This window comes from Rhagoletis zephyria, unplaced genomic scaffold, assembly GCF_001687245.7.
Source record: "Rhagoletis zephyria isolate East Lansing unplaced genomic scaffold, Rhagoletis_zephyria_1.1 Rzeph_scaffold_01184, whole genome shotgun sequence".
Classification (NCBI taxonomy): domain Eukaryota; kingdom Metazoa; phylum Arthropoda; class Insecta; order Diptera; family Tephritidae; genus Rhagoletis; species Rhagoletis zephyria.
In genome coordinates this window covers 36,641-64,285 of record NW_016158268.1, presented here as the reverse complement: position 1 = coordinate 64,285, position 27,645 = coordinate 36,641, and the positions used below count along the sequence as shown (strand labels likewise).

At 35.6% G+C, this 27,645-nt stretch overlaps 3 protein-coding genes and 1 long non-coding RNA gene across 5 annotated transcripts; 2 read left to right on the top strand and 2 right to left on the bottom strand.

Annotated features, from left to right (window-relative positions):
- Nucleotides 1-540: 540 nt before the first annotated feature.
- Nucleotides 541-26,416, bottom strand: ttv (exostosin glycosyltransferase 1 ttv). Its single transcript, XM_017616347.1, has 11 exons — nt 25,554-26,416; nt 24,873-25,443; nt 16,874-17,026; nt 16,686-16,760; nt 14,042-14,168; nt 12,820-12,939; nt 3,453-3,556; nt 2,238-2,388; nt 1,752-2,171; nt 1,347-1,663; nt 541-1,273 (listed from the first exon to the last, which is right to left on the bottom strand). The coding sequence occupies exons 1-11, from the start codon at nt 25,792-25,794 to the stop codon at nt 1,165-1,167; spliced, it is 2,388 nt and encodes a 795-aa protein (XP_017471836.1). The 5' UTR covers nt 25,795-26,416; the 3' UTR covers nt 541-1,164.
- On the top strand, nt 5,378-10,888 carry LamC (Lamin C). 2 transcript variants are annotated; one of them, XM_017616340.1, is made up of 4 exons: nt 5,378-6,467; nt 8,298-8,892; nt 8,966-9,783; nt 9,853-10,888. In XM_017616340.1, exons 1-4 carry the CDS (start codon nt 6,067-6,069, stop codon nt 9,962-9,964), a joined length of 1,926 nt encoding a protein of 641 aa, XP_017471829.1. In that variant the 5' UTR covers nt 5,378-6,066; the 3' UTR covers nt 9,965-10,888. The 2 variants fall into 2 exon arrangements, with proteins under 2 accessions (XP_017471829.1, XP_017471830.1); XM_017616341.1 differs by having other exon boundaries at nt 5,386-6,467; nt 8,966-9,700; nt 9,853-10,885.
- On the bottom strand, nt 14,884-15,880 carry LOC108363085 (uncharacterized). The gene is made up of 3 exons (XR_001847556.1): nt 15,869-15,880; nt 15,681-15,755; nt 14,884-14,952 (listed from the first exon to the last, which is right to left on the bottom strand). It is a non-coding gene; the product is annotated as an uncharacterized LOC108363085 (long non-coding RNA).
- LOC108363081 (uncharacterized) lies at nt 18,960-21,956 on the top strand. The gene is made up of 3 exons (XM_017616343.1): nt 18,960-20,208; nt 20,319-20,395; nt 20,469-21,956. Exons 1-3 carry the CDS (start codon nt 20,182-20,184, stop codon nt 21,883-21,885), a joined length of 1,521 nt encoding a protein of 506 aa, XP_017471832.1. The 5' UTR covers nt 18,960-20,181; the 3' UTR covers nt 21,886-21,956.
- Nucleotides 26,417-27,645: the final 1,229 nt, after the last annotated feature.

Sequence of the window (27,645 nt, the reverse complement as noted above, 5' to 3'; positions counted from 1 at the left end):
CATGGAGTTCACTGGGACTTGAACCAGTAACTCCGGCGTATAAAGCCGGTGCTCCACCCACTGAGCTAAGTTCGCCATGTAACGCCACTTATTCATTTGTTAAGGGATAAATCGCAGATGAATAAGTCGATATTATGCAAAGTGAAATTGCGCATTATTTGCTAAACTCACCAGCTGACAGAAGAATTAAGGTAAGTAGTTATATTTAATAGAAGATACTCACAACAGTAGCATTTCCCAAATTAATGTAGAGAAAGTTTCACAGCCCAGCATCACAAATAAATAAAACCGGCGATTTCATTGATGCTGGCAATTTTCTTAAGCTGCTAATCACCTATGAAAAATAAATAAAACTATAAATTAGATATGCGCTTAGGCTGTGAGATAATGGTTTTAGGAATAAAAATCGAAACTGGAAATTGGATAAAAAAAAACATAGACGCCTAAATCATGGTCTTAATAAATATGTACCTGTATTTTTTTAAGTATCGATTTGAAAACACAGAGTTTGCCACACCCAACCAAAGAATAAAAATCGAAATGAATAACTGCGTTTCTATTCAGGATTTTTTGTTTGCATTTGCAAGAGATTTTAACGCAAACGAGCAGCGTGATTAGTGTCAAATTTATTATATATACACTTTAAATACATATATATAGATTTATATACATATATGTATAAGTACATATACATATTTATATTTATATACATTAATTTAACTAAATTATAAACAGTTTTTTATATTGTAAAAATAGCGACCTAAATTAATCAGCACTGTGTCATGTCGTCATCAACATCATCACCTGTTAACTTATAAATCTAAATCTAAATTATTGTGGCTGTGACTTATCATAAATAATTTAGATATACATAATTGTGACACTTTTTTCGTTCACAGTCTACATATGCACACATGCATGTATTTCTTTGAACTTGGCGTACAATTACATATAAGTAATTCTACATTGTTCATTAAGTCGCAAGCTACAACTTTAACTTTTCGTCTATCATTGCAATAAATACATTTGATTTGTAAACCTGTAACTACTCTTATAGCTTTCCATATGTATTTTAAATACAAATATGCATGTATGTATATTTTTGTGGCTGATAAACTCAATTTAGTTAAGCTTAGTTTTATGATAGCTTAGGCTTAAATAGTGCTAGCTGCCAACCAACTCTATTTGGCGGTACTTCTTACGTAGATTGGACACCGGATCCCGATACAAAACCGGATCAAGGCGTAGATTTGAACGGATCAGTGGCATATAACTGTGGATGTATAGGTAAATTTTATTTTAAAATGACAACACCTCAACTAAAATTCATGTGGTATTTTATTTACCCAAAAACGGCTGCAAATGTATTGAGGCAGCTCTGGCGCTGTATGAAATGATCCGGATCATTCCACGGCGAGTGGCCTGTTTCGCGATCCTTGTACCCTTTGCGCTGTGTCACTTTAATCGGTGGTTTTCTCGTTACATGCGATACCAGTAAATTCATTAGGATATCTTCGCAATTGGATGATTGTTGTACAGTCTTAAGAAGCAACAATGATAGCCAATTAGTGTACAAGTAATTGTAGTATCGATGATAGAAAGCTGCACCAGTCAAAACTATGGAATAGTAGTTAGTCCATTTCGATGTGTAACCCCAAGCGTTCTTTAAAACAGAAGTAAGATTATGTTATCGGCATCAACGGAACAAACAAATTATTAATTATATATTTATATATAGATGTATGAACCACCTTTGAGTCATCCCAGAAGTGAGCTCGCGCTGGATAGCCAACAATACGATCCGGAAAGTCTCGCCAAACTGTATATGCAAAATCCAGCTCGTCTGTGTTGAGTATCGAATCTTCATCCAGGGAGAGTACAGCATCTGTTTGTATTTCAGCGTACGGATAGAAACGCTGTGATATGCTAGGACGTTCGTCGAAGAGATCTAAAGTTTCCTCCCTGATATGTTTTGGTTTTTGATTAGCTGCTACTCCCACGGAAAGCATGGTACCATTAAAGAACTTCTCCCCAGCATTGTTTTTCATTGAACGAAAGGATTTTCCCATAGTGGCGCCACTTAAAGTTATTATATGGAATGGTATGTGATTGGTTGTGGGCCATCTTTTCTTTGACGGAATTGGACGATCAGCTGCCCAGAGAACCAAAATCTGTGGAGTAAGTCGTGATGAAAATGCGAATTTAAACCAAGGCGTTATAAAATGTATGTGTCTTACTCTATCTACGAATTGACTTTTTGAAATTGTCTTGATTAATTTGTATAATGCAGTATTTGGCCCCAATACCGAACCAATTTGTACATAAATGACAGCTGTGTAATTGTGACGGGGTTCAACTCCCATGGCATCCAATAAAAATGGCATATATCTGAAAACAAACAAATTTAAAAGCGTCCTCCACGTGCAAACACATATGTACATATATATGTACAGCTGACCACGAAATAATAATAGGAGCGCGATGTTTGACCAGTTATTATTATTACTTATTATTTTTTTGTATGAGTTTATAAGTTATAAATTAACATTTCAAGCTTTGTGCAAAAATTATAAAAATTCTGCTGTTTCACCAAAATTTCAATGAAATAAACTTTGGTTGAAGCCCATTAAATTGCAGTAAAATGAAGTGTAAGTTTCAAGCTACTAAAAAAATCCCGTTAATTTTTGTAAATTTTTTTGGTGGCAGTGTCTTCTATATAAAAGAAAATGGCCCATATTTTGTATGGAAAAATGGNTCCAATAAAAATGGCATATATCTGAAAACAAACAAATTTAAAAGCGTCCTACACGTGCAAACACATATGTACATATATATGTACAGCTGACCACGAAATAATAATAGGAGCGCGATGTTTTGACCAGTTATTATTATTACTTATTATTTTTTTGTATGAGTTTATAAGTTATAAATTAACATTTCAAGATTTGTACAAAAATTATAAAAATTCTGCTGGTTCACCAAAATTTCAATGAAATAAACTTTGGTTGAAGCCCATTAAATTGCAGTAAAATGAAGTGCAAGTTTCAAGCTACTAAAAAAAATCCCGTTAATTTTTGTAAATTTTTTTGGTGGCAGTGTCTTCTATATAAAAGAAAATGGCCCATATTTTGTATGGAAAAATGTGAAACTCCTTCAACCAAAAAAATACTCAAAAATCAACAGGATTTTTTACCTACTTGAAACTTGCACTTCACCTAATGTGAGTTACAAACTGCATACCAAAATAACTTCTAAATTTTAAATTGTGGTAAAACGTTGCTAAATTTTTATACATTTTGTACAGAGTTTGAAATATGAATTATAGGTGTTTATTGTATAAAATAAACATTAAAAAATCAAAATAAAAATCGTCAAAACTGGTCAAAATATCGTACTCCTATTATTTTGTGGACAACTATATATATATGTATAAAGATTAATATTCAAATTACCTAGAACTATCAGCAAATGTTGGAAGCGTTAGGAGAGCTCCTGGCGAGGTATTCCATACAAATGTATTACGAATGGGATAATCTGGTAAGCGTTCGCGTATAATCTATCAAAATATTAACGATTTTTGGAACACAATTATACATATAAACCGAGCATACGTTAATGGCATGAACAGGATTAAACTTGTCATAAAATGAAGCTGTTAAAGATGATCTTTCATTTTCAATGAAGTATGAAATCAAAAGGTCCGAAACCAAAAATGTGTATGTTAGTTGTAGAAGTTCAAATTATAAATGAATAAAAATAAAGTTTCAATTAACAACCTCTCATTTCGTGTATTGTGCGACCTATTTATTTCCTAATAATATTTGAACATAAATTTCAAATCGGTTTTTATTCAAAAGTACATTACATCTAACTATTCCCAATAAAGAAATTTTTCACTAGAGACGCAGTGTTACCTATCTACATACAACACATACATACATACGTACGTAAATATCGCACACCATCTTCAAAAGTGACACAACTCAGAATTTGGCATTTTTGAAATTATGCACTAAAAATGTACACAGAGCTTGTATTTCTTTTTCAGCAGAAGCTGGAGCAAATTTTCGTTATAATTTGTTGAAAAAAACCTAAGGTAAAGTCTTCCTTGTCCATATGATTAGCATGCGCTAAGATATAGTTTTTCGCATTTTCTCACGAACGCGCAATTTTGAGTTGTGTCACTTTTGAAGATGGTGTGCGATATGTATGTATGTATGTAGATATGACATAATTGCTGCTCTATGTGGTGTGACGCGATTAACAAATGAATTGAATGACTTTATGCTAATCCCTGCAGGAAAGTGGAAATATTACATACATACATGTATCCTAAGTAATGAATTCAACTGTCCTATTTGAACTACTTCTTCTGTATAGCTTTCCTGCCTGGCGAAATTGGCATTCGGCTGTCGTTCGCCCTCTTTTACACTACCTGTGTACTATTTACCTATATACATACAATAGTTCTATCCGCCAAAAACTATAGAAAGAATTATCTATTATTTAAATAAAAGAGAGTAAGAATAAAATCTCTCAAATCCTCCTTCAAATGGAGAAACATGCAGCAGCACTTTTTTCAACAAGAATTTGCAACTTTCCCTCCAATATAACTGTCACTTTGCGCTCTCAATTCGCCATTGTTTGCAACTTATTGGGCAGCACGAACACAATTTGACAAAAAATATGATAATGCGTACAATGAACAGAACTTTTATTGCAGTCGCCTTTAAAAATATACGTACATTTCAAAAGGCGAAAAACGAAGTGATGGCTCGGTTAACACGATTCATTTCAATTGGCGAATTCTTGCTTTACTCTGTAGCCAATTTGTATTTGTTTTGTAGCGTATTTGTATTGAAAATTGGACCACTGTGATCCGTGCCACCATGAGAAGCCGTAGCTAATATTAGACGATGTTATATTACATAGATATGACCAGGGAATGGATTTCTAGGACCTAAAAACCTATAAAAAAGGCAAAATAAAATAACGAAATAGGCTAGAAAAGGAAAACCAAAATAACGAAATAGGCAGGAAAATGCACTAGAAGTTCGCATTTTAGAAATGTTTATTTTACAAGTAAAAAGAGAAAAACTATGAACTAAATAGTTTCATTATATCGACTGCTGAGTGGAAGATCAACCTATCTCGGCAGCCAGTTCAAAAACGCCCTAACTCAAAAAACTTTTCAAGACCGCCCCCTTTTCAGAATTTTATTGAAAAACACTCTATCACAGAATTTGGTTGAAGAAAGCCCTATTTCAGAATTCGATTCAAAAATGCCCTATCTCACTCTCAAAATGTATTGGAAATGTGCTGACATAGGCAGCAGAGATAGGGCGTTTTTGAAACGAATTCTGAAATAGAGCGTTCTTCAACCTAATGTATAATGTATGTACTTTATGTATATAAGTTACCTAATCATGTCAAATGTATATAATTTGCATTGGCTTTCCACGAGGCTTTTTTATCGACGCCTATTACAGTTACACAAAACACTGTATACATATGTGTGAATGTATGTGCATTTAAGCATGCGTACCTGTTATAAACGAAAAAAAAATATTTATTATACCTATGCACTGCCCTATTCAATGCACCACACTGTGAATACCATCTGCTTAGAGTATTTATGTACATATGCACATACACTGCATGCTCACCCAACGTATATATACATATAAAAGTATCTCCACCAAGAGAGGGAGGGCTTTACATACCACATTTGTCAATGAGTGCGCACTGGTCGCGGCTCTCAAGCTCACTTAATAAAGAGTATTTGCTTCGCCTAATTTCGGCGATGATGATTTCATTTTTTGTTTTGGCCTCCACCATTGGCAGCGAACGCTCAGCACTTTTATTCAGTTGATATTTTTCAGTCAAGCAGAGCAGAAGTGTTAAGAAAGTTGGATACATTTAGTAAATCAACTTATTGAACTTGAAATTTCAGCTAAAATTCCAAACAGTTAGAAACAGTTTATTGTCGCCTCAGTTCAGGGCTTAATACGCAAACCATATCTACACTCGTGCATTTGCAATATAGCAAATTAAGAAACAAACAATATGTCTCAAAAACGTGTATCCGTTTCCACTCGCGTTTCGCGCGCCTCGACTTCCACACCTGTGGGTGGACAGTCGGGACGCGTTGGAGCCACTAGCCCTAGCGCGACTAGTCCTACGCGCACAACTCGAATACAGGAGAAGGAGGAGTTGCAGCATTTAAACGATCGTCTCGCTTGTTACATCGATCGTATGCGTAATCTGGAGAATGACAACAACAGATTGACGCAGGAACTACACATTGCCCAAGACACTGTCAATCGCGAAGTGTCCAACATAAAGGCAATGTATGAGAAGGAACTAGCAGCCGCGCGCAAGCTACTAGATGAAACTTCCAAGGAGAAAGCTAAACTGGAGATTGACATCAAGCGATTATGGGAGGAAAACGATGACCTCAAACAAAGGTAAGCAATGTGAAAAACCAGTAAAAAAAAATCAAATCACAGGGAATTTCACTTATATATGTATATAAATATATATATCAACCAATTTTAACTACATATGTGTGTTCAAAGCCAGTGTTAGTCAGTGGAAAATGCGAAGACGCACTAAATCAATGATGTCATAGTGATTTTGTTGTCTTTTCTTCACTGTTTTAACAGCACATGGCAGCAAGCGCAAAAATGATAATGAATGATGTCATTCAGAGCAGAGAGCAATAATATAATAGTGGAAGGTAACAGGCAATGTACAAATGCTCATGCATACGTCTTTATCTACATAGGTATATATGTACATATGTATTTACTAAGTTATGTAGCATTACGAAGTGTGTCGAAAGATAGGAGCGAACAAACTAATTCGTAATAGTTGTTTACATACCAAATTAATGCATATATCCAACTATGTAAATATATATACAACCAACATTCGGTGTAAAATCAAGCCAACCCGTTTAAAGCTCAACCGAATTAGTTTGTAAACACTTGCGCGTACATTTACGCACGCACAAAACTTTGTGTATAATTAAATACGGCTGCGGCGAGAATAGAAAATAACAACAAATTAAGCGATTATGAAGGTCTTTTCCCCCTTCAGAAACATCCATATAGACATAATGTGTTAGTTAGCCTCTGAGTTGGCGTGATGTCATTTAGCCAAAAATAAAGTCGATTACAAGCAAACTAAATCGAAGCATAAGCACAAGGCATAGAGGCAGACAAAACTATAACGGCATTAGACCAGCATGCATAAATTTATACATACATATGTATGTACATATGTACACGTATACATACATATATGTAAATAAGTCAATATCACTTCGGTATTTCAAAAGATTAACTCTCTCGCATTTTTGTGACAATTTCACGTTCGCAACCTTGACTCAACTCGCATGTTTATGTACATATATATGTATGTATGTGCATACATTTATATATAGTACATTCAATGGATTTGTGTATAGCCCATGCCTGTACATTCGTATATTCATTTGTCTGAGCTTTCTTCCCAAACTGTTTCGTGCTGCTTATTAATAACACTCGTGCATATTTTAAGAATTGATAAACCAACCAACAAACAGACTGTTAACAGGTTCTCATTGAGGCCAAACGAAATTTCCATTGGATATTTTTATGTATTCTCTCACATTCTTTCTTTTGTTAGACTTTTTCGCCCGCTCTAATTTAGCGTGTGCTACAAATCTACGTCTCTAGGCGCATCAATAGATTTAACGTGGACAAAATACACACGTTTTTCATATGTATTCATAAGACATTAGACGGGAAGGTGAATAAAATACAACGTCTAACAATTGCTTTCTTTTTATAAAAGACATGTGCCTTCTCTTCTTCCGAAGAAAGGTATTTGCATTCAAATTGCTCTCATAAAAGACATGTGCCTTCTCTTCTGCCAAATACCATCTAAATCCCAGCTAAGATGAGAACACTTTCATACATCAAACCATAAGTTTTCATCAGATTAAAATGAGTATCGCACAAAAAACCCGAATTCGTGTTGAATTCAGTAAATATTAATTTTACAAGTATAGCTGCATATTTTCACCCAGGTATACATACACATGTACATCCATGTACAATTCTTGCGATGATGTCATCCAACAAACATATGCCTTTATTTTCTTATATTCTTCCAACTGGTTTTAACTCATATACATACATATGTATGTACTTTTTAATTTAATGTTTATTAGTTCTATTTTTTTTATCTCTATTCTGCATTTAATTTTGGAAAATAAACTAATTTCTGTATTTGCTTTGAAAAATATACAGGCTAGACAAAAAAACAAAGGAGTGTTCTATTGCTGAGAACAGCGCACGTGTATATGAATCTCGCTTTAACGAAGTGAACGGCAAGTACAACCAGGCTTTAGCTGATCGCAAGAAGGCCGAAGATCAAGCCAAAGATCTTGCGCTCGAAAATGACCGGCTACGCAAGCAACTTGATGATCTGCGCAAGCAGCTTGAAGCTGAGACTTTGGCTCGTGTCGATTTGGAGAACCAAAATCAAAGTCTTCGTGAGGAACTCAGTTTCAAAGACCAAGTTCATAGCCGGGAACTCACCGAGACACGCTCTAGGCGCCAAATTGAGATCAGCGAAATCGACGGCCGCTTATCCAAGCAATACGAGGCTAAATTACAACAATCTCTTCAGGAGCTGCGTGATCAATATGAAAGTCAAATGCGTGCAAATCGGGAAGAAATCGAATTGCTATATGACAATGAAATTAAAAACCTTCAAGCTGCTGCCAATCGCGCAGCCAACTCATCGGCACATGCCACCGAAGAGATTCGTGTTATGCGCACGAAAATTGACGGCCTTAACGCTAGGATTCAGGATCTAGAAAACACCAACGCCGGCTTAAACGTAAGAATTTGCATTATTCCACCCACAGGTTTCAATATTGTCTAACTAAAAATATTTCGTTTTTTTTTTTTAGACACGCATACGTGAATTAGAAAACCTTCTAGACAGTGAACGTGCACGTCACAATCAATACATAGCTTCATTGGAAGCCGAACTTCAACGCATGCGCGACGAAATGGCCCATCAGCTACAAGAATACCAAGATTTGATGGACATCAAGGTTTCGCTGGATCTTGAAATTGCCGCTTACGACAAACTGTTGTGCGGTGAGGAACGCCGCTTGAACATTTCGTCACCTATCCGTCCGGCAACTAGCACAAATACCGACTCAGGATTCTCAAATGGCACTCACTTATCGGTCAGTTCGACGTCACGTTCGGGCCGAGTGACCCCGAGCGGCCGTCGCTCGGCAACACCGGGAGTTGGTGGCAGCGCAAGTGCAGTAAAGCGCCGACGTACCGTTATCGATGAGTCCGAAGACCGTAACTTGTCGGAATTTTCCGTTAACTCCGCCGCTAAAGGCGATTTGCAGATTGTCGACGCCGACAGCGAAGGACGATACATCAAACTACACAACAAGGGCAACGAAGAGATACACCTTACTGGCTGGCAACTAACTCGCATTGCTGGCGACGAAGAGTTAGCTTTCAAATTTTCACGTGGTACGAAAATTAATGCTGGTGCTACCGTCACAATCTGGTCAGTAGACGCGGGCGTTCCGCATGAACCACCACAGAATCTAGTAATGAAGAAGAAATGGCCAGTTGCCGATTCAATGCGCAGCGTACTGGCGAATGCCGACAAAGAGGTGAGAATCTTGTCGATTTACAACACTTGTAACAGATGTCACATCTGCAGCCACTGTCACCACTTAGAGTTTCTGATCGACCAGTAAATTAGCCCAATTTTAAAATAATGCCCAGTAACTGTACTTAACTTTTTTTTTTATTTACTTTTCAGGATGTTGCCAGCTACGACCGTGTTCGTTCAAACGTTTCCAGTCACGCATCCCGGCACCGCTCTTCAGGCACCGGTTTTACCCTCGGTTCCGGAGTCGGTTCGACAGGCGTAAGGAGCCTTTTCTCACTACTTTTCTAAATGCCCAACAATGAGAATACCTAAAACGCTTCCAGGCGCTACAGAGAATTCACAAAGCTATATACAAGTATATAGCAAAGTTAAATATAGCACAGACAAAAGTTAAACAAACTTTCAAATTTCCTATGTGCATTTAAACATATCCTCAACTTTAAGCCAAGGCCTTCACACCCAGCACAATATACGAAGTTAGCAGTTTCTAGCCAGTGGATGGTTTACAAAGTGCCAGGCTTATTGTAAAAACTATGATAGACTACTTAAGAGTGCTCTACAATTATAAAAATCTTACATATAAATGTATGTATGTGTCAGCAGGATACTTAATTCTTGTAACTATTTACGTTGCTACCAAATGTAATGTACAAACCTAAATGTAATTGAAATCTTTTCACATATATAAAATATGCATTTAAATACGGTTAAAAGTAATTCGACTTTTTGCTTATTCTTCTTTTCCTCTCATATAAGTATGTATTTGTATACATACTTGCAAGAAAGAGACTGGATATTAGAAATATTTGGGGGACTGAACATCGCCGCAAACAGAGGCCAGGTTTTAAGCAATAGGAATTATTTTATAACATTACTTGGGGACTGCCCCATCTTACTATGTATTCTTACTATGTATGTGAAGGAAATAATTTCATTGGCAGATTTGAATCACTCGGGCATAACATTTTGGGGATTCGTCCAAATGCCTGCCTAGTTTGTTGCTAGTACAGATCTTTGGTACGATTCTTGGTTAAATAAAGTCTGAGAAGCGTTAATGGAAACAAAAGTGCCCGGGAATACACAGAAATCATTGCCTAATTCACAAAGGAGAGCTCTTAGGTACATACATATCGCACACCGTCTTCAAAAGAGGCGCAACTCAAAATTTGGCATTTTTGAAATTATGCGCTAAAAATGTACACAGTGCTCGTATTTACCTTTCAGCAAAGGCTGTAGCAAATTTTTGTTATAATTTGTTAAAGAAAAACCTAAGGTAAAGTCTCCTAAGCCCATATGATTATCATGTGCTGTGAAATAATTTTTCGAATTTTCTGACAAACGTGTAGTTCTTTTTTATATTCGACATTCTGGAATAAGACTGCTACTAGTTCAGATATTGCTAACAAAGGAAATTATAAGAAGTCGATACTTTTTAACTACATCCATACAATATAGATAAATAAATTCACTAAATGAGGAGGCGTATTTTTAGTAAAAGGAGCATATGGAACAAAAAATGGTAAAAATGATAAGGTCTGAAATAATTATAAAGACAAATGCAGTTAAGTATACAGTATTACATACAGTAGCCGACAAAATAAGAGGACACTTGGTTGTCGTGACTATAAATCAATGCAGTATATTAATAAACCAAATTGTATTGTACAAGTAAAAATTTACATATGTATTATGGAAAGTAGTATTTATTCAGCTGCAATAAAATGCTACTTACTATTTGAATGAGATAACACGCGGCTGTAAGTGGAATGACAATTGTGAAATATACAAAATTGACTGAACCGAAAAGGGCTTTGCGGTTTGAAAAATACTACATATATACACTCTACGCTATTAACGCTATTAAAAAGAATTTTAGGTGCGTCCGCCTGCGTCCCACTTATTGGGCAAAGGGCGAGACGTATGATCTCGGAGTGCCAGCATCTCATACAAGAAAATCTAATGCCTTCAAGAGGAGCATTTTTCTCGCCTGAAAGACCCTCGTTATCTATCTATCGCGAGCCATTCTCGCCATGTCATCGAGCCAAATTGGTGCCCAAATTGAAATTTGTCTTCTAGCTGAATATGGTTCATTGAGAACTTATTTTTCCAGATAAAATATTGTTTAGTGGAAAGGGGTGTTTTATAATTGAATTGGACAGGGAAATTCGTTTGCTTCTAATAAGGGCCTTCTAATGTAAACTCCACTGTATATATATGTTTGTAATACTTGTATCAAATTAGTGCAATCCAAGGCATATCAAACAGGTAGCAGCATTAGAGCAAAAACAACATTTGCGTGTATTTTGTTGTTGCTTCTGGTATGGTCAAAAACTATCGATTTTTTTCTTCTACATCAAAGCGTGCCATGTGAAAAAAAATAAATAAAAAGTAAAAGATTTAAATTGGAAGAAATAAAAATCGTTGGAACCGTGATAAAAACATAGCAAGGTAGAAACGTTCTCTCAATTTGTCGGCCATGATTTTTTTTTTGAAGTTTGCCAACATTTTAAAATCATATAAAAGTGAAAATAAAAAATTGAAATTGTTCGAAATTGTTGTTGCTTGAGATTGAAAATGAAAATGTGTGTGTGAGTTTGTGAGTAAATTTAAAAATTAAATTGTTTGGAAACGTCAAGAATTTTGAAAGTGACTCTCAGCGGTTCTACCTTACTATATTGTTATCATGGTTGGAACTTTCTTTCTTCGTAAATTTGTTTGCATCTCGAAGCATTGATTCATCCTTTGCATGACCCAGTAAACAGCGGTTGTGCTGCTGAGTTAGGCGAACGTTCCAAAAGCTGCTATTCAATCGATGGTTTATAATAGATAAAGGTTTCACATGCAAATAAATTTTAACAATTTAGAATTTTTGAGAGAAAAAATGTAAAATAATTGACGTTTTCGGGACCAAATAATTAAAAAAATTAGATAAAATCAGCTGCTCCACTCATACTACCTGTTCAATGTACCTTGGCTCAATCCCAAATTTGTATAATTCTTTGTTTATAAATAAAACCAAATATGTACATACATACATACATATGTCATCGTACATTTTTCACGTGTCCTCTTTTTTGTCTGCTACAAGTATTTATATGCGGTGTTTTTTTCACTCACCTCAAAGGTAGTAAAGACTATTTTTTCAATAGATCCAAAATAGCGTTCCCAAAGTACTTGCGTCTGCTGTCGTAATGCTAAAATCTTTTCCAATGATATAGAGCGGACTACTTCTGTGACCTGTGTTACAAAAAAAAAAAAGAAATGTTCGCTATTATGTATGAAAGTTGAGATATCGAATTTTTATATTTAATGAACGTGAATTAGGACGTTATTGTGAAGCCAAAGAATGCATATCGCTAGCTTAGAGCCACTTTTTCAAAAAAATTATTTTTTAATGCAAGAAGCAAGTGCAATTAAAAATTCATCGTTTCCTAAAATATCTATTTACCAGTTATATTTCTAACCGTATCTCTTCAGTAATACGCAAATTTACTAAATCCAAAATAGTCACAGAAATTGTGTGATATGTTAACGTTGTGAAATTTAATTCGTTTGGAGTTATTTTAGCTTGGAATTCGCGAAATATCGTATTTGCAAAATAAATGACTGAAGAAACTGAGTTTTCGCTAGAAGTGAAATCCCGCTGCAGAGAAGTAAACATGAATTTCAGCGACGAAAGGTTCAGCACCCAGAGTTTGAACATGTTTCATGCGTTTGTGTAGAAGAAAAATTAAGGTTCGTCCATGAAACTAATTTTGGTCAAGCTCAAGTGTGCTTTTTATCCGTTAGAAAAACAGCGGACCCCTCGCCAGGCATAGACAAACCACCGAGTGTACTTCTGCCTTGAAAAGGCTTCTCACAAAACCATTTGCCGTTCGGATGCGGCTTAAAATTGTAGGTATCTCCATTTGCATTATAACATCCGGACGTACATCAAAAATTAGAGGAGAAGCTCGTTCAACACTTACAACAAAAGTTAACCGACAAATATCAATCAATTAATTAATACAATTTCATAAATGATAGAATTTTGCGCTTCCTTTCACATTATAAAATATGTTGATATAAATTAAATTAGATGCATTTGATTTTAGNTTAAAATTGTAGGTATCTCCATTTGCATTATAACATCCGGACGTACATCACAAATTATAGGAGAAGCTCGTTCAACACTTACAACAAAAGTTAACCGACAAATATCAATTAATTAATTAATAAAATTTCATAAATGATAGAGATTTGCGCTTCCTTTCAAATTATAAAATATGTTGATATAAATTAAATTAGATTCATTTGATTTTAATTTTACATACATATTATGTTTATGTAAGAAACCTACCTGTAGCAACAATCTTTCGTCAGCCCAGACAACAGCCTCTTTCCAATCGATTTTTGACTCAAAGGGCAGTACCCAGCCATTTGACAGCAAAACGGGAATGCAGCCCGCTTGTAACGCCTCTAGAAACCTTTAAATAAAACAAATAAACGTGCAAATTAGAATAAATAATAATAATAAGGGCGACCAAAGAAAAAAGCAGTGTACATTTAAAGGTTTATTCTTCAAGTTACCGATGATTTTTTAACCGGAAAATTTTATTACCAAAAAAAAACCTGGTACCACTTCTTGTCCCTGCGATTCTAGGTAAGTTGGTAATGCAGTTAAGATATTCAGCAATTCAGCTATGAAGAATTCTCGAAATTCTGGCATTGCATATTTCACGGGGTAATACTTTGTTACCAGCAGCAGCCGGATTCCAACATTCGCTATCGCTAATTTTGATCGCCGAAAATCTCCAAAAGAAAAGCCTACGAACATGCAACACCTAACTACATACCCCCATAAATACTGCCAGCATTGGCTGCTTACACATAGCTTATGTTACTTTTTCATGTTGTATACTTTTAGGCCCCACTGCTTTTCGTCTACATAGAAAATTTTGGCGACGAAAATTTAGCGTAGCGATTGTCAGAATTGCACTGCAGCTTATGAGATGGTAATCAAATTTGCCGGTTGCAAGAGTACACAGAATGCGAAAAGGGCTTAAAAATTGTCAAGCACTTTATTAACCGGTTACAAAATTTGTATTACCACACAGAATAGGCCTGTTATTTAAAAGAAATGGATCTTAAAAACCAATGCGTATACTATGTGTAACTGCAAATATTAGCATTACAGTCACNTCAAAGGGCAGTACCCAGCCATTTGACAGCAAAACGGGAATGCAGCCCGCCTGTAACGCCTCTAGAAACCTTTAAATAAAACAAATAAACGTGCAAATTAGAATAAATAATAATAATGAGGGCGACCAAAGAAAAAAGCAGTGTACATTTAAAGGTTTATTCTTCAAGTTACCGATGATTTTATAACCGGAAAATTTTATTACAATAAAAAAAACAGGTACCACTTCTTGTCCCTGCGATTCTAGGTACGTTGGTAATGCAGTTAAGATATTCAGCAATTCAGCTATGAAGAATTCTCGAAATTCTGGCATTCTGACATTCGCTATCGCTAATTTTGATCGCCGAAAATCTCCAAAATAAAAGCAGGCCCGCCTACGAACATGCAACATCTAATTACATGCCCCCCATACTGTCAGCATTGGCTGCTTACACATGACTTATGTTACTTTTTCATGTTGTATACTTTTAGGCCCCACTGCTTTTCGTCTAGAAAATTTTGGCCACGAAAATTTAGCGTAGCGTTTGTCAGAATGGCACTGCAGCTTATGAGATGGTAATCAAATTTACCGGTTGCAAGAGTACACAGAATGCGAAAAGGATTTAAAAATTGTCAAGCACTTTATTAACCGGTTACAAAATTTGTATTACCACACAGAATAGACCTGTTATTTAAAAGAAATGGATCTTGAAAACCAATGCGTATACTATGTGTAACTGCAAATATTAGCATTACAGTCACATAAAAGGCGATAAAAATTACCAAACTCCGGATTCATGTATCAATCTGTAAGACTTACCGAAAAGATCCCAAACGTCGCCCGCGAGGCACCAAGCAAAACGTTGAGTTTTGCAGCAAAGTTTCATAGTCATATCTGAAAAATAGATTTAAAAAAAAAAAAAAATCAATATTTGAACTTCAAAATCATTATGTACATATGTATATGCATATTATCTACGTATTATGGTAGTGTACTAGTCAACATACTTGTCATATTCGCGATTATCTTCATCGCATCTGCCGTCCTGTAGTTCACGCCAACTCTTTCCATGTCGACAAGTGGTAACCAGAATGATATCGCGTCCATTGTGCAAATGAAATAATGAGTTTCGTGTTTCAGACCCAATTCCATGTACATATCTGTAAAAAATCAATTTTAACCAATATTGTGTTTAATAAACAATAAATAATACTAATAAAAAAAAATTATGTTAATACAAGAAATTTTTTGTATAAATCGATATCAAACATAATTCTCGTCTCCGAAAACCTATAGTACAAAAAATCGCATTTTTTGCAATATTTTAGAACCTTTTGCAAGGAAACAAAGGTGATAGAACCTTCCACTTAGGCTTTAATTAAAGCTAGAACTACAGACTACTATCCCTGAGAATACTATTCCTGCACCTTGCCCTGATGGTAACCTATACGCATTTACATTTTATCGTCCAACAATAAAAAATATACTGGAAAATTATGCAATTGAAAAAAAAATATGTGTACAAATCAGTGTTAGCTGTTCAATAAATAGCTATAGGTGACCTTAGGGTCAAGGTGCAGGAATGGTATTTTCAGGTATTGAAGTCAGTCCAAGCCTTAATTTCAGCCTAAGTTGAAGGTTCTACCACCTTTTGCTTAATTGCGGTAGGTACTCAAGCTTCCCTAAATCAGTTTCTCCTGTTCATCAAATGACTATAAGTGACCATCAAGCAAAGGTACAGGAATTGGCAGGGATAGTAGTCGAGATTTTCAGCTTTAATCTAAGCCTAAGTGGAAGGTTCTACCGCCCTTTGCTTCTTANTACCGAAAAGATCCCAAACGTCGCCCGCGAGGCACCAAGCAAAACGTTGAGTTTTGCAGCAAAGTTTCATAGTCATATCTGAAAAATAGATTTAAAAAAAAAAAAAAATCAATATTTGAACTTCAAAATCATTATGTACATATGTATATGCATATTATCTACGTATTATGGTAGTGTACTAGTCAACATACTTGTCATATTCGCGATTATCTTCATCGCATCTGCCGTCCTGTAGTTCACGCCAACTCTTTCCATGTCGACAAGTGGTAACCAGAATGATATCGCGTCCATTGTGCAAATGAAATAATGAGTTTCGTGTTTCAGACCCAATTCCATGTACATATCTGTAAAAAATCAATTTTAACCAATATTGTGTTTAATAAACAATAAATAATACTAATAAAAAAAAATTATGTTAATACAAGAAATTTTTTGTATAAATCGATATCAAACATAATTCTCGTCTCCGAAAACCTATAGTACAAAAAATCGCATTTTTTGCAATATTTTAGAACCTTTTGCAAGGAAACAAAGGTGATAGAACCTTCCACTTAGGCTTTAATTAAAGCTAGAACTACAGACTACTATCCCTGAGAATACTATTCCTGCACCTTGCCCTGATGGTAACCTATACGCATTTACATTTTATCGTCCAACAATAAAAAATATACTGGAAAATTATGCAATTGAAAAAAAAATATGTGTACAAATCAGTGTTAGCTGTTCAATAAATAGCTATAGGTGACCTTAGGGTCAAGGTGCAGGAATGGTATTTTCAGGTATTGAAGTCAGTCCAAGCCTTAATTTCAGCCTAAGTTGAAGGTTCTACCACCTTTTGCTTAATTGCGGTAGGTACTCAAGCTTCCCTAAATCAGTTTCTCCTGTTCATCAAATGACTATAAGTGACCATCAAGCAAGGGTACAGGAATTGGCAGGGATAGTAGTCGAGATTTTCAGCTTTAATCTAAGCCTAAGTGGAAGGTTCTACCGCCCTTTGCTTCTTTGCTAGAGCTTCTCAAATATTGCAAAAAACGCGATTTTTTGACACTTTAACCTCGTGTTTCTTAAAATCTGGAGCTGATGGAAACTTTACGCTTACGGACTCGTAATCAGCACAAAAAAAAATCTGTCAAAAATAGCGTTAACCTTTGCTGCATCAATTTCTTTTCCATTTTTGTTGGTCTGTGTAATAAGTATTGTTAAATAGCAAATATCCGCATGTTATCGGCGCCTTCAAGAACCTTTCGAATCGTAAAACAGTGACTCAATTCTATTATACGCATATCTATAATTAGGCATCGAAAATCAAGCAAGTCGCACCATAAATAACATGTTTTCGAATAGATCGGTATCTGGTCCACCTATCAAAAAAATGTCCTATATGTTAAGCTACCTAGGTGCCGAATTTCAAGCAAATCGGACCATAAATACAACTTTTTCGAATAGATCGGTCCCTGGTCCACTTAACGGAAAAAATTGATCCTATATGCTAATCTAGGCAAAAGGCTACCTACGTACCAAATGCATTTTTTAGCGTAGCTCGACCCCTGCACCACCTATCGGAAAAATTAAAACTTTGTGCACTCGTCCTTATAAACACCTTTCCAAAAAAAAGCAGAAACCATTCGAATCGGTTATGAAACATAGGACAAAATTGGTCCCAATTGATTATGCTTACTATGAATTTCACAATTATTCTAAATTTTCCAAGCTTCACATCATCAAAATCATGCGATAAAATACAAAATTTCGTCGAAAAAAATTCAATTTTTTCGCGTTATTCCGGATTTTTCCGAGTTTTTCACTTAGAATTTTCTATTTTTCCATTCGAAAGCAATTCCGTAGGAATTGTACAAAAAAATCAATTTTCAATTTTTCCGATTTCCCGACTATCCCGGAGTGTTTTCCCAAAATTTTTTTTCGTAAAAACCGTCTCCTGGCAATTACGAACCACTAAAACAAAATTTTTGCCAAATCGACCGTTCCCAATTGATGAATTGCTATATATTTTTCACACCATTTTTATATATGGGCCAATCCATGCAAAATTTACACTAAAAATTTTTTTCCGCTCAAATTATTTTTCTTTGCATTCTTTGGATAAAAATATGATACACGTATTTTTTTATTTTCATTTGACACATACAGTTTCCGAGTATATAGATAGACGGTGCACGCCAAAGAGAGCGCGTGTTTTTAGCGCTTTCGGGTTTGCTTAAAATTTGATTAGAAGCGTAATTTTGAACTTCCCATTCCGAAATTTTTACAGAATACAAAGAAAAATAATTTGAGCAGAAAAAAATTTTTGGTGTAATTTTTGCATGGATTGACCCATATATAGATAAGGAACAGCTGTTCGTAAAGGGCGGTTTCCGACTGAACTTTAGTTTTTTTGCAAATGTATACATACATACATATGTATCTTTTCCTGTCATAAATATATCGATGGTCCTTTTACAATAACGACACAATTCAAAACTCAAAATTGGATTCAGAGAAGTCATCTAACCGCTTTAATTTTAATATCCGAAACTCGAGTTTGAAAAAATGCCAATAATCGAGCAACCTTGCAGATGCATAATAAAATTTCATGTAATGTAAGTGAATTTTTGACAAAAAAATTTGAAGCTTTAACCTTCTTAAAAAATTGGGGTTTGAGACTTCCACGTATGAATACCCTCGTTTAGTATATAGTAGTTCGGACCCTGACCCTATCAGAAAAAATGCCTAAGTATCACCCTTGTTTTCAACATTGCGCAGATTCCATGACCTCCCAAGCTCCACAAATCGAGGTTTTCATTTCATGCGACTATTAGATGGCCAATTTGTAACCAAAATTTGACTGTACCATTATGTTTGATGTTCGATAGTAAACATTTGCATAGTTTTTATTATTATAAAGTTTTGTCGAATTAAAAGCTTTGGTTAGTATACGTATATATGTACATATTTGTTCATAAAAATGCGTATGAAATATGCATGTACATACATACATATGTACATATACATAAATCTAAACAAGAGACGAGAACGCGTATGCATATATGAAAACAGAAAGAAAATCCGAAGACACTTAAACACGATACCAACATTAAATACCATTAAATTACCAACGAATGTTACGCGGAAAAAGGAAGACAATAATCCAAGGCATACAAAAGCAAATCCGATATATTTTACAAGCATAAATTTGCTTGTTCCACAATCTGAGTTTTCACGTCATTCATATCTGAACTAATGCGCTTACATACATACGTACATAAATATACATACAGGTGTAAATGGTACGCAAACGTCCATTCGCCTTAAATCGCAGTTCAATGCAGTTTATTGCCTTGGAAGATTGTACCATGCACCGCTTCGAAGATCTAACGAATGCCAATCGTGAGCGGTGGAAGATATTGGACTCTATAAATTGAATGCCAACCCATAGACTAAAAATAATGTTGCAGAAATTGCTTAAGCGCACACAACAGGTGGAGAAAAGGCATTCGAAACAATGGATATTTTCTTTGGCAAGTGTTTGGTAAGTATGCTTCACTACACGCGTAATTAGGCAGCAACTCGAAAGTAAATCGAATTGCTGTTTTACATTTTGCTCTCCGATAATACATAATTTGGATCAATTCTTTGCAGAACAAGCAACTGCGGTATCTCGTTTTTCTTTTCTGTTTACTAAGTTGTCGAAAGATCACTAGTGGCAAGGAAGCAAGGTATGTACATGTATATGTATGTATATATGTATATAAACATTTGCTACATTCTGCATGTTTGGATTCTTTATAGAATACAGCGTCGATTTATGTGGAAACAAATGCACATGGATAACTTTGTAAGTGACATGGCTACAAGGGCATATGCTATGAAGCATTTGCTTTCCGATCTAGTCCCCACCTCACACTCGGTGGTACCCAGTAAACTACTAGATTATTTGCCTTCAGAAACCACCAGAGTAAAATACATTATACGCAACCCAACAACTAAAAAACCTATAAAAATTATTAAAATGCGGCCAAACAAAAAGGTTATTAAAATCATTCCTAAGCCAACAGTTAGTTTGGATACGATGACGACACTTTCACAGGAGAAGACAGTGCCAACATATCTTAGCAGCGATCAAATGGAAAAGCTTGAAAAGGAACAAGAGTTAATTGCCGAAGGGCAATACCCACACAAAATTGAGGATGACGAACTAAGCCATATATCTGAGGACGAAAAGTATAAACAACCATCGAAGCAAGAAATGGATGATCAGCAGAATGGCTGGCTACCCGTTGTTGATACTTCTAATATAGTTTCTTCTTCTTTGTCCGCCAAACCAATAAGTTCATTGCATACTAGCATCATGGCGGAGGCACTGCCAAAACCGGAAAAACATATAGCCGAGAGCCCATTTTTGACCAACTATGGACAGGACTCGACCACCTATCAGCAAAGTCACGATTCACTCGTTCTGCAAAACTACTACGACCAAGGGCCACAGACAAATGGTTATGAAGTGACGGAGAACATTGCAGAGGAATCTATAGCTTTACCATTGACACAAGGTTCCCGGATCAATGTTCGAATAGGTTCAGCTCCGCCTAGACACAGTGTTAGCCAATCTTCTTCCAACGTAGGTAGCAGGGACAAATTTACACCAACAACCCCAGCAAGTGTTTCTACGGAGGAGCCACCAAACTACCCACCCAATTTCTTGCGACGCTTTCAGGATCGATCAAATGCAGCTGCAGTGTCGCCATCACCTGGTGCAACAAGCTCTGCTGCAGTAGTTAGATCAAAGCAGCGCAAAAACATTGCAGAATTTAGTACAGACTGGACTCCTAAAATGACAAAAAATATGAGTAGCACCAGGGAATCATTTAAGTTCAGGGCTCGGTTTCAAGGATTGCCGCCTCGGATCAAAAGTGAAAAATGGCCACCTGAGGTTGAAAATTTGTCGCCTCTATCACACTCAAAGCCAGATAGATTTTCATCGTCAGAAATCTCCACCGAAATTAAATCTTCAGTACATAGTTCAACAACTGCAGCTACTTTACTAGCAGAAAGCAGGCAACAATCTGGTGAGCCATCGGCTGGTAGATCAAGGAAACAGCCATTATCTATTCCAATGAAAACAAGACAAGCTGCTGAGTTGCCGAAGTTGCGAGATATGCGAGTGCATAATCGGGGAAAAATCAAATTCGGAGACAAAATCTTATAAATTTTAAGTACTAAATACACATACATACTTCCATATGTATATTCTTATTTATTTATTTATTATTTGAAGTAAACGAGTTAGGTTTAAACATAGCATCAAAAAACCTATTTTTAAAATGGAAGTCTAGATCTCCTACCTTTTTTACAAAAATATTATAANATTTATTTATTTATTATTTGAAGTAAACGAGTTAGGTTTAAACATAGCATTAAAAAACCTATTTTTAAAATGGAAGTCTAGATCTCCTACCTTTTTTACAAAAATATTATATACGTAAATTTTTCGCCTTTTATGATTTTCGTAAATTTTTTAAGTAAACAGTAAGCAAATCACATGTGATACATGGGACATGTTTTGTTCCTTGTTCTACCAGTCGATGAATCATATATGAGGTAAATAAATTCTTACTTTATGCTGAATTTCCACTAGGCATTGAAATGACGAAAAAGTTGTGCTCGTTAAAAACTGTCACGTGGAAACGAATTGAATGGCAACTGATGGCACAGGTATTTTTTAATACCCAACTTGGTTAATATAATTGGTGTTATTTAATGCCTAGTGGAAATCCGGTATTTAGCCGAATAATATATAGTTTTTGTACAATGTTCTTAATTGTAGAAATAAAATAATATTAAATGATTATTTTTATTTTTCTTAATATTTAAATTTTTTCTAATTTTTATTTTTCTTTTTAATGTTTCTATTTTGTTTTGTTTTTATTTTTCTTTTTCTTTTTTTGCATGATTTCATTGTTTTATATACACATAATATCAAATCAGAACATATGTTAAATATTGAAAAAAAGAATTATTTCTTAGGAAAAGTATTTCTTATGAATAAAAAAAAATAGGAATGGTGCGGTACAAAGACACCTTATGACCCGACCCCCGTGCTTACTCTTTTGTCGAAAAAAAGTTTAAAATTATACGGATTTCTCAAAAGCATTTCATACCGTATCGCACATTTTATTAGAAAAGCTTAAGGGCTGGTTTCTCTAACTCAACTTAACTTAAGTTTCAGTTTCCATTCAGTATTCCTATCATGGTTAAGGTCCTATATCAGTAATAGAATCTCCTTTATTGGAATCGAGAAATCTAAATCATACCCGTTTGTGGCCACTTCGGGTGTGCCTCAGGGTAGTATTCTTGGGCATGTATTATTTGTTTTGTTTATCTTGTGGTTGTTTTTGTAGCGGCTACAACAACCCCGCCCAGATCAATCCCTCAATCGTTGTCGTCAACCTCTACTAGCGGTGGCCCCAGGAAGCGTGCAGCCTGGATGGGGTCTGTCCACAGGGACAGTAGGGTGGGGTTCGGTGAGCATGCGAAGAAATGCTGTGAGTCATGGGGCGTATATCCGCATGTCGGGCATTCGTCTGTGGCACCCAACTAGACACTGCTTGCTTAGCATTGTGTTATGCTCCTTAACGGAGAGCATATGGGCCTCGGCGTGCAGGTGATCTTGCGGCGACATCGGAAGGCATCCTGTCGCTGTCTTGAGTGCCGTGTTTTGGCAGGTCTGCAGCTTCATCCACTGCGTCCTACTAGTCCCCGCCGACCACACAGGCGCTGCATTGTTCAGAACCAGATTGTCGAAGGTTACTCCGAGGATCTTCGAGTTGTTTAATCAGGTGCAATCGTCAGCATAAGAGACGATCGAGACTCCCTCTGGTGGTTGAGGGAGCTTTAAAATGTAAAATGTTTTGTTTTAGTCATTCTAAATTTCTACTTTACGCGGACCACCTGAAACTCTTTAGTAAGCTTACCTGCCCGCTTATGCACTTCAATGTGACTTAAATAAGCTAACTGATTAGAGCATTAGAAATAAGCTGTCTCTTAATATTAATAAATGTTTCCATATGACCTTGTCTAATCTCGGAATCGAATACCTTCAAAATACTCAGTCTCATGTGTTGAGCTTAGCACTGTTGTTGAACTACTGAATCTAGGAGTGCTCTTTGATTCGGGATTTACCTTTGTTAACCACATCAATTACATCATTCCTAAGGCGTATACTAACTTAGTTTTCATGACGCGCTATGCTAGAGATTTTAAAGATCCATATAAGTACTCGAAAATTGCTTTATAGTTCCTTAGTGCGGACTAAATTGGAATACGCCTCCATAATTTTGAATCCGATCTATGCGTCTCATTCCCTAAGAATTGAACGATTGCAGAGGAGTTTCGTTCGGTTTGCTCTGCAATCGCTTCATTTTAATGACGGGGTCATTTCTCCGTCTTTCGCTGCTCGGTGTATGCTTATAAACGTTAAGTCTCTTGCTAGTAGAAAGTCCATCCATTCCCTAATGTTCATATATGATGTTATCAGCGGTTCCATCGGTTCTCCGAAACTTTTGGGGCTAATAAGTTTCAACANAAAATTAAAATGATTTACTATTTTCTCACATTAATTACAAAAATTCCTATAATACTAAAAATTAATTACAAATTTGAGTTCTGCTCAAATTAAGAATTTTGAAATAAGAATAAGTGAACTTGTTTCACTTTATCAGGCTAGTTTTTACTGCCGAATTTATCTGTTATTGGCCATTAAGCTGATAACCTTTTGATGGACCGCAGTTTAGAAGTATATTTAAGTACAAGTATGTCAGGTATGATTTGTGTTAGCAAAACGCCTTAAGCCGTGTACAAGTTTTATATGTAACACACATATAAAAATTTTCTAACATTCGACATTTCAGACCAAGCTGAAAAGAGGCGTTAATACAAAAACATGTATGTATGTATAACGGTAGTTTTTTAGTTAGAGAATATAATCACAAAAAATATATTTGTATTAATTGGTGATAAATGCTACGAATTAATTTATGCAAAAAATCTACCTACCCAATTTTTTTTAGTTGCAGATACATAAAATACTTAATAGTAGAATAGTACATGATATTTGATGTTTTTAAGGACTGAAACTAAGGGCAAGTACTTGCATATGTACATTATATATTGCATTGTAGACATAGGGCCACTTACCTTTTTCCTTTGAAAGCTAATAAATATTTTTTATTAGCTGGAAAATTGTTGGTTTGGACTAGACCAGAAGCCCCCGCACGCAAAGGAAACTGTTTATGAAACAGTGGTATACTAATATCGAAATTCTGACGGACGTGAAATACACTCATGCTTGCTTTTGCGAGTATAGCTTCCCCTGGATCAAAACCAAGCGAGTCCTCTGCGTAATCAGGCCATGTTCCGGAATATAAGTTGAATATAAGGTGATTTCTACCGTTGTTCCAATAAGGCAAACGCGCTAGTCTCGACGGAACATTTCGCACGTAATCATTCGACAAAGAATCTCGATCAAGGGTATCGATTGCTAGCACGAACAAGCAAGCACGCTCAGGTTGAGATGTATAGTATCTCGATTCTCGAATCGCGGATAATATCTTTTGGTAATTAGCAGATATTGGAGGTGCTGCACCCAAGGAATTCAGAGGCTCCGGTGGATATACATAGACCAAAAATTCTCCGTAACATTTGGTAAAGTCAAAACAGCTTTCCATACGACAAGAACGTGATTTTATCAATTTTTGCATCGGGGTTCNGGCTCCGGTGGATATACATAGACCAAAAATTCTCCGTAACATTTGGTAAAATCAAAACAGCTTTCCATACGACAAGAACGTGATTTTATCAATTTTTGCATCGGGGTTTCATTATCATCATGTAGATGGTTTGCTGTGACAATTCCATCGATCCCATATGGAATGCGTTCCATTTCGATAGTTTTATAGCTGGGTAACTTTTCAAGGAGTCGAGCTCGAGTAACCAAATCTACGACTTGAAGATTGCGATGGGACCCATCACCAATTTTGAGGCGGTAACCACCAAAATAGCAATATGCAAGAAATGCACATGAAACAAAAACCAAAATATATCGCTTTTTCGCTTGCATATTTGATTGGACGCCTCTTTTCAGCGCTATTGGTACATCCAAATTATTGCACTTGCTTTTTTATTGAAGAAGTCTTTCGATTCCAGCGATCATATATAAATTCGCGTTTTAGGAGTGGTTGCAAATTAGATATATAGATATATTTCACTTTCTTCGAATCGCACACTTGTTTCATTTTGATAAGGATTACTTAATTCGCTAATTCATACATTCACCAGCTCTTCAATATTCACGGTTTATTGCACGTTTCGCACCAAACTTCCAGGATAATAAATATTTAACAGGACCTTTCGTTAATGCCAATAGCTAATGAATGCAAGTTTTTTTTCAATTCGTCGCATTTTCATTGCAGTATATACACAACGCTGCCGCCGCCAACCCGAGGCGCGGTGAGTTTATTGGCTTCAGCAAAACTTGAATCCCATAATTTTACATATCGTATTGTTCTCATATATGTACTTGATTATTCTTTTTTAATCCACAAAATTGGTCAATAATACAACAGTTTTTCTCAAAGAATTTTATCTATGAAATATTCGGACCGACCATCCCATTGTGGGAAATTTTGACATTAAAGATGAAACAACACACATAAAAGTCCATTACCTAAACACCAAACGAAGTGTACTTGTCAAAACAAATGAATAGATGTTGCCACCTTTAAATTTAATTTCACATTACAAAATTAGCTTGTTCCCGTACTCCAGGATTTGGCGGGTTTACAAGAATCTGTTCCCGTACGCTACTTCACATTAGTTTTATTAAAAGCGAATGGATTGTCCCGTAAATCCCGCCATGATTTGGTGTACGGGATCAGGCTAACAGGGAAACATTAGCATGTATTTGTATACACGATACATTAATATGTGCGTTTTTTAATACACAAAACGGCAGCCGCATTTTTGCACTCTCTTACAAAAAGTTGTGCAGTATAAGGGGAAAGAGGGAATCTTTGTGTGAAAAAAGGCCCCGTCGAGCTAGAAAAAGTTAAGGTGGGCGTGGGTTGTTGGAGAGGGGTAAAGTTAAAATTTTCAATATTTTGAAAAGCTTATACATACATATATCGAAAAATATTGAACCGATCGAGGGTATGGTTGGTAAAGTATGTAATTAAAATACCTCTCATCTGATTTGTATTTTTATATAAAAAAATACGCTTACGTACGAGAAAACAAAAACAAATGAAAGGCATTTTTATGCTATCTTAAATATACATATTTTAGCATATAGTTGATAACATATTTTTCAAAGAAAAATATAAGTTCTTGCAAACTCAACGTCAACTAAGTTTGCAAACAAGCACTAAGGTACTAGCGCTAGGGCAGCCGTTTGAGCGAAACAACTGCCAGGTTATCAAACCTTGAAATATGCATGCAAAGTACATACAGTATCGGTCATATCTATAGCACGCCATTTCAAAGTGATATTGTGTGCCACTTATGTTTATTTATTTATTTTTAAGAATTTTCAATTAAAATACAGTTCTTTCTCTAACAAACCCCATATAAACCCAAGTTTAACAATTTATAGAAAACTTCAAAAAAGTGCAACAAATTTTCACCTAAATTTCAAACTTTTTTCTCGGTAGTGTTTTTTTCGAGTACACAGTTTTTTAGCCCCTGCAATTTTAGTCTGATAATGTGCAAATTTCAAGTAGGTACGAAGTACCGTTAATTTTTTATTTTTTTTTTTGTTGCATTGGCTTCCATATAATGAATAAACTCAATTTATTTGTAAATGGAGGAAAGCCGCAACACCTTTGAGGAAAAAATTCTAAAAAATCAACGGTAACTTTCAGTCACTTGAAATTTGCACATTATCAGACTAAAATTCATTGGGCTATAAAACTGT

What these genes read in the sequence shown, in the direction of transcription:
- ttv (XM_017616347.1), bottom strand. Translation starts at nt 25,794, where the DNA reads ATGCAAGCGAAAAAGCGATATATTTTGGTTTTTGTTTCATGTGCATTT. An exon ending in TTAGCTTTCAAAGGAAAAAG is followed by an intron (nt 17,027 to 24,872) that starts GTAAGTGGCCCT and finishes GATTTTTTACAG; the next exon opens with ATATGTACATGGAATTGGGT. An exon ending in ACTTCTGGGATGACTCAAAG is followed by an intron (nt 1,664 to 1,751) that starts GTGGTTCATACA and finishes TCTGTTTTAAAG; the next exon opens with AACGCTTGGGGTTACACATC.
- LamC (XM_017616340.1), top strand. Translation starts at nt 6,067, where the DNA reads ATGTCTCAAAAACGTGTATCCGTTTCCACTCGCGTTTCGCGCGCCTCG. An exon ending in AACGATGACCTCAAACAAAG is followed by an intron (nt 6,468 to 8,297) that starts GTAAGCAATGTG and finishes AAAAATATACAG; the next exon opens with GCTAGACAAAAAAACAAAGG. An exon ending in TTAGAGTTTCTGATCGACCA is followed by an intron (nt 9,784 to 9,852) that starts GTAAATTAGCCC and finishes TTTACTTTTCAG; the next exon opens with GATGTTGCCAGCTACGACCG.
- LOC108363081 (XM_017616343.1), top strand. Translation starts at nt 20,182, where the DNA reads ATGGATATTTTCTTTGGCAAGTGTTTG. An exon ending in TTTTCTTTGGCAAGTGTTTG is followed by an intron (nt 20,209 to 20,318) that starts GTAAGTATGCTT and finishes AATTCTTTGCAG; the next exon opens with AACAAGCAACTGCGGTATCT. An exon ending in ACTAGTGGCAAGGAAGCAAG is followed by an intron (nt 20,396 to 20,468) that starts GTATGTACATGT and finishes GATTCTTTATAG; the next exon opens with AATACAGCGTCGATTTATGT.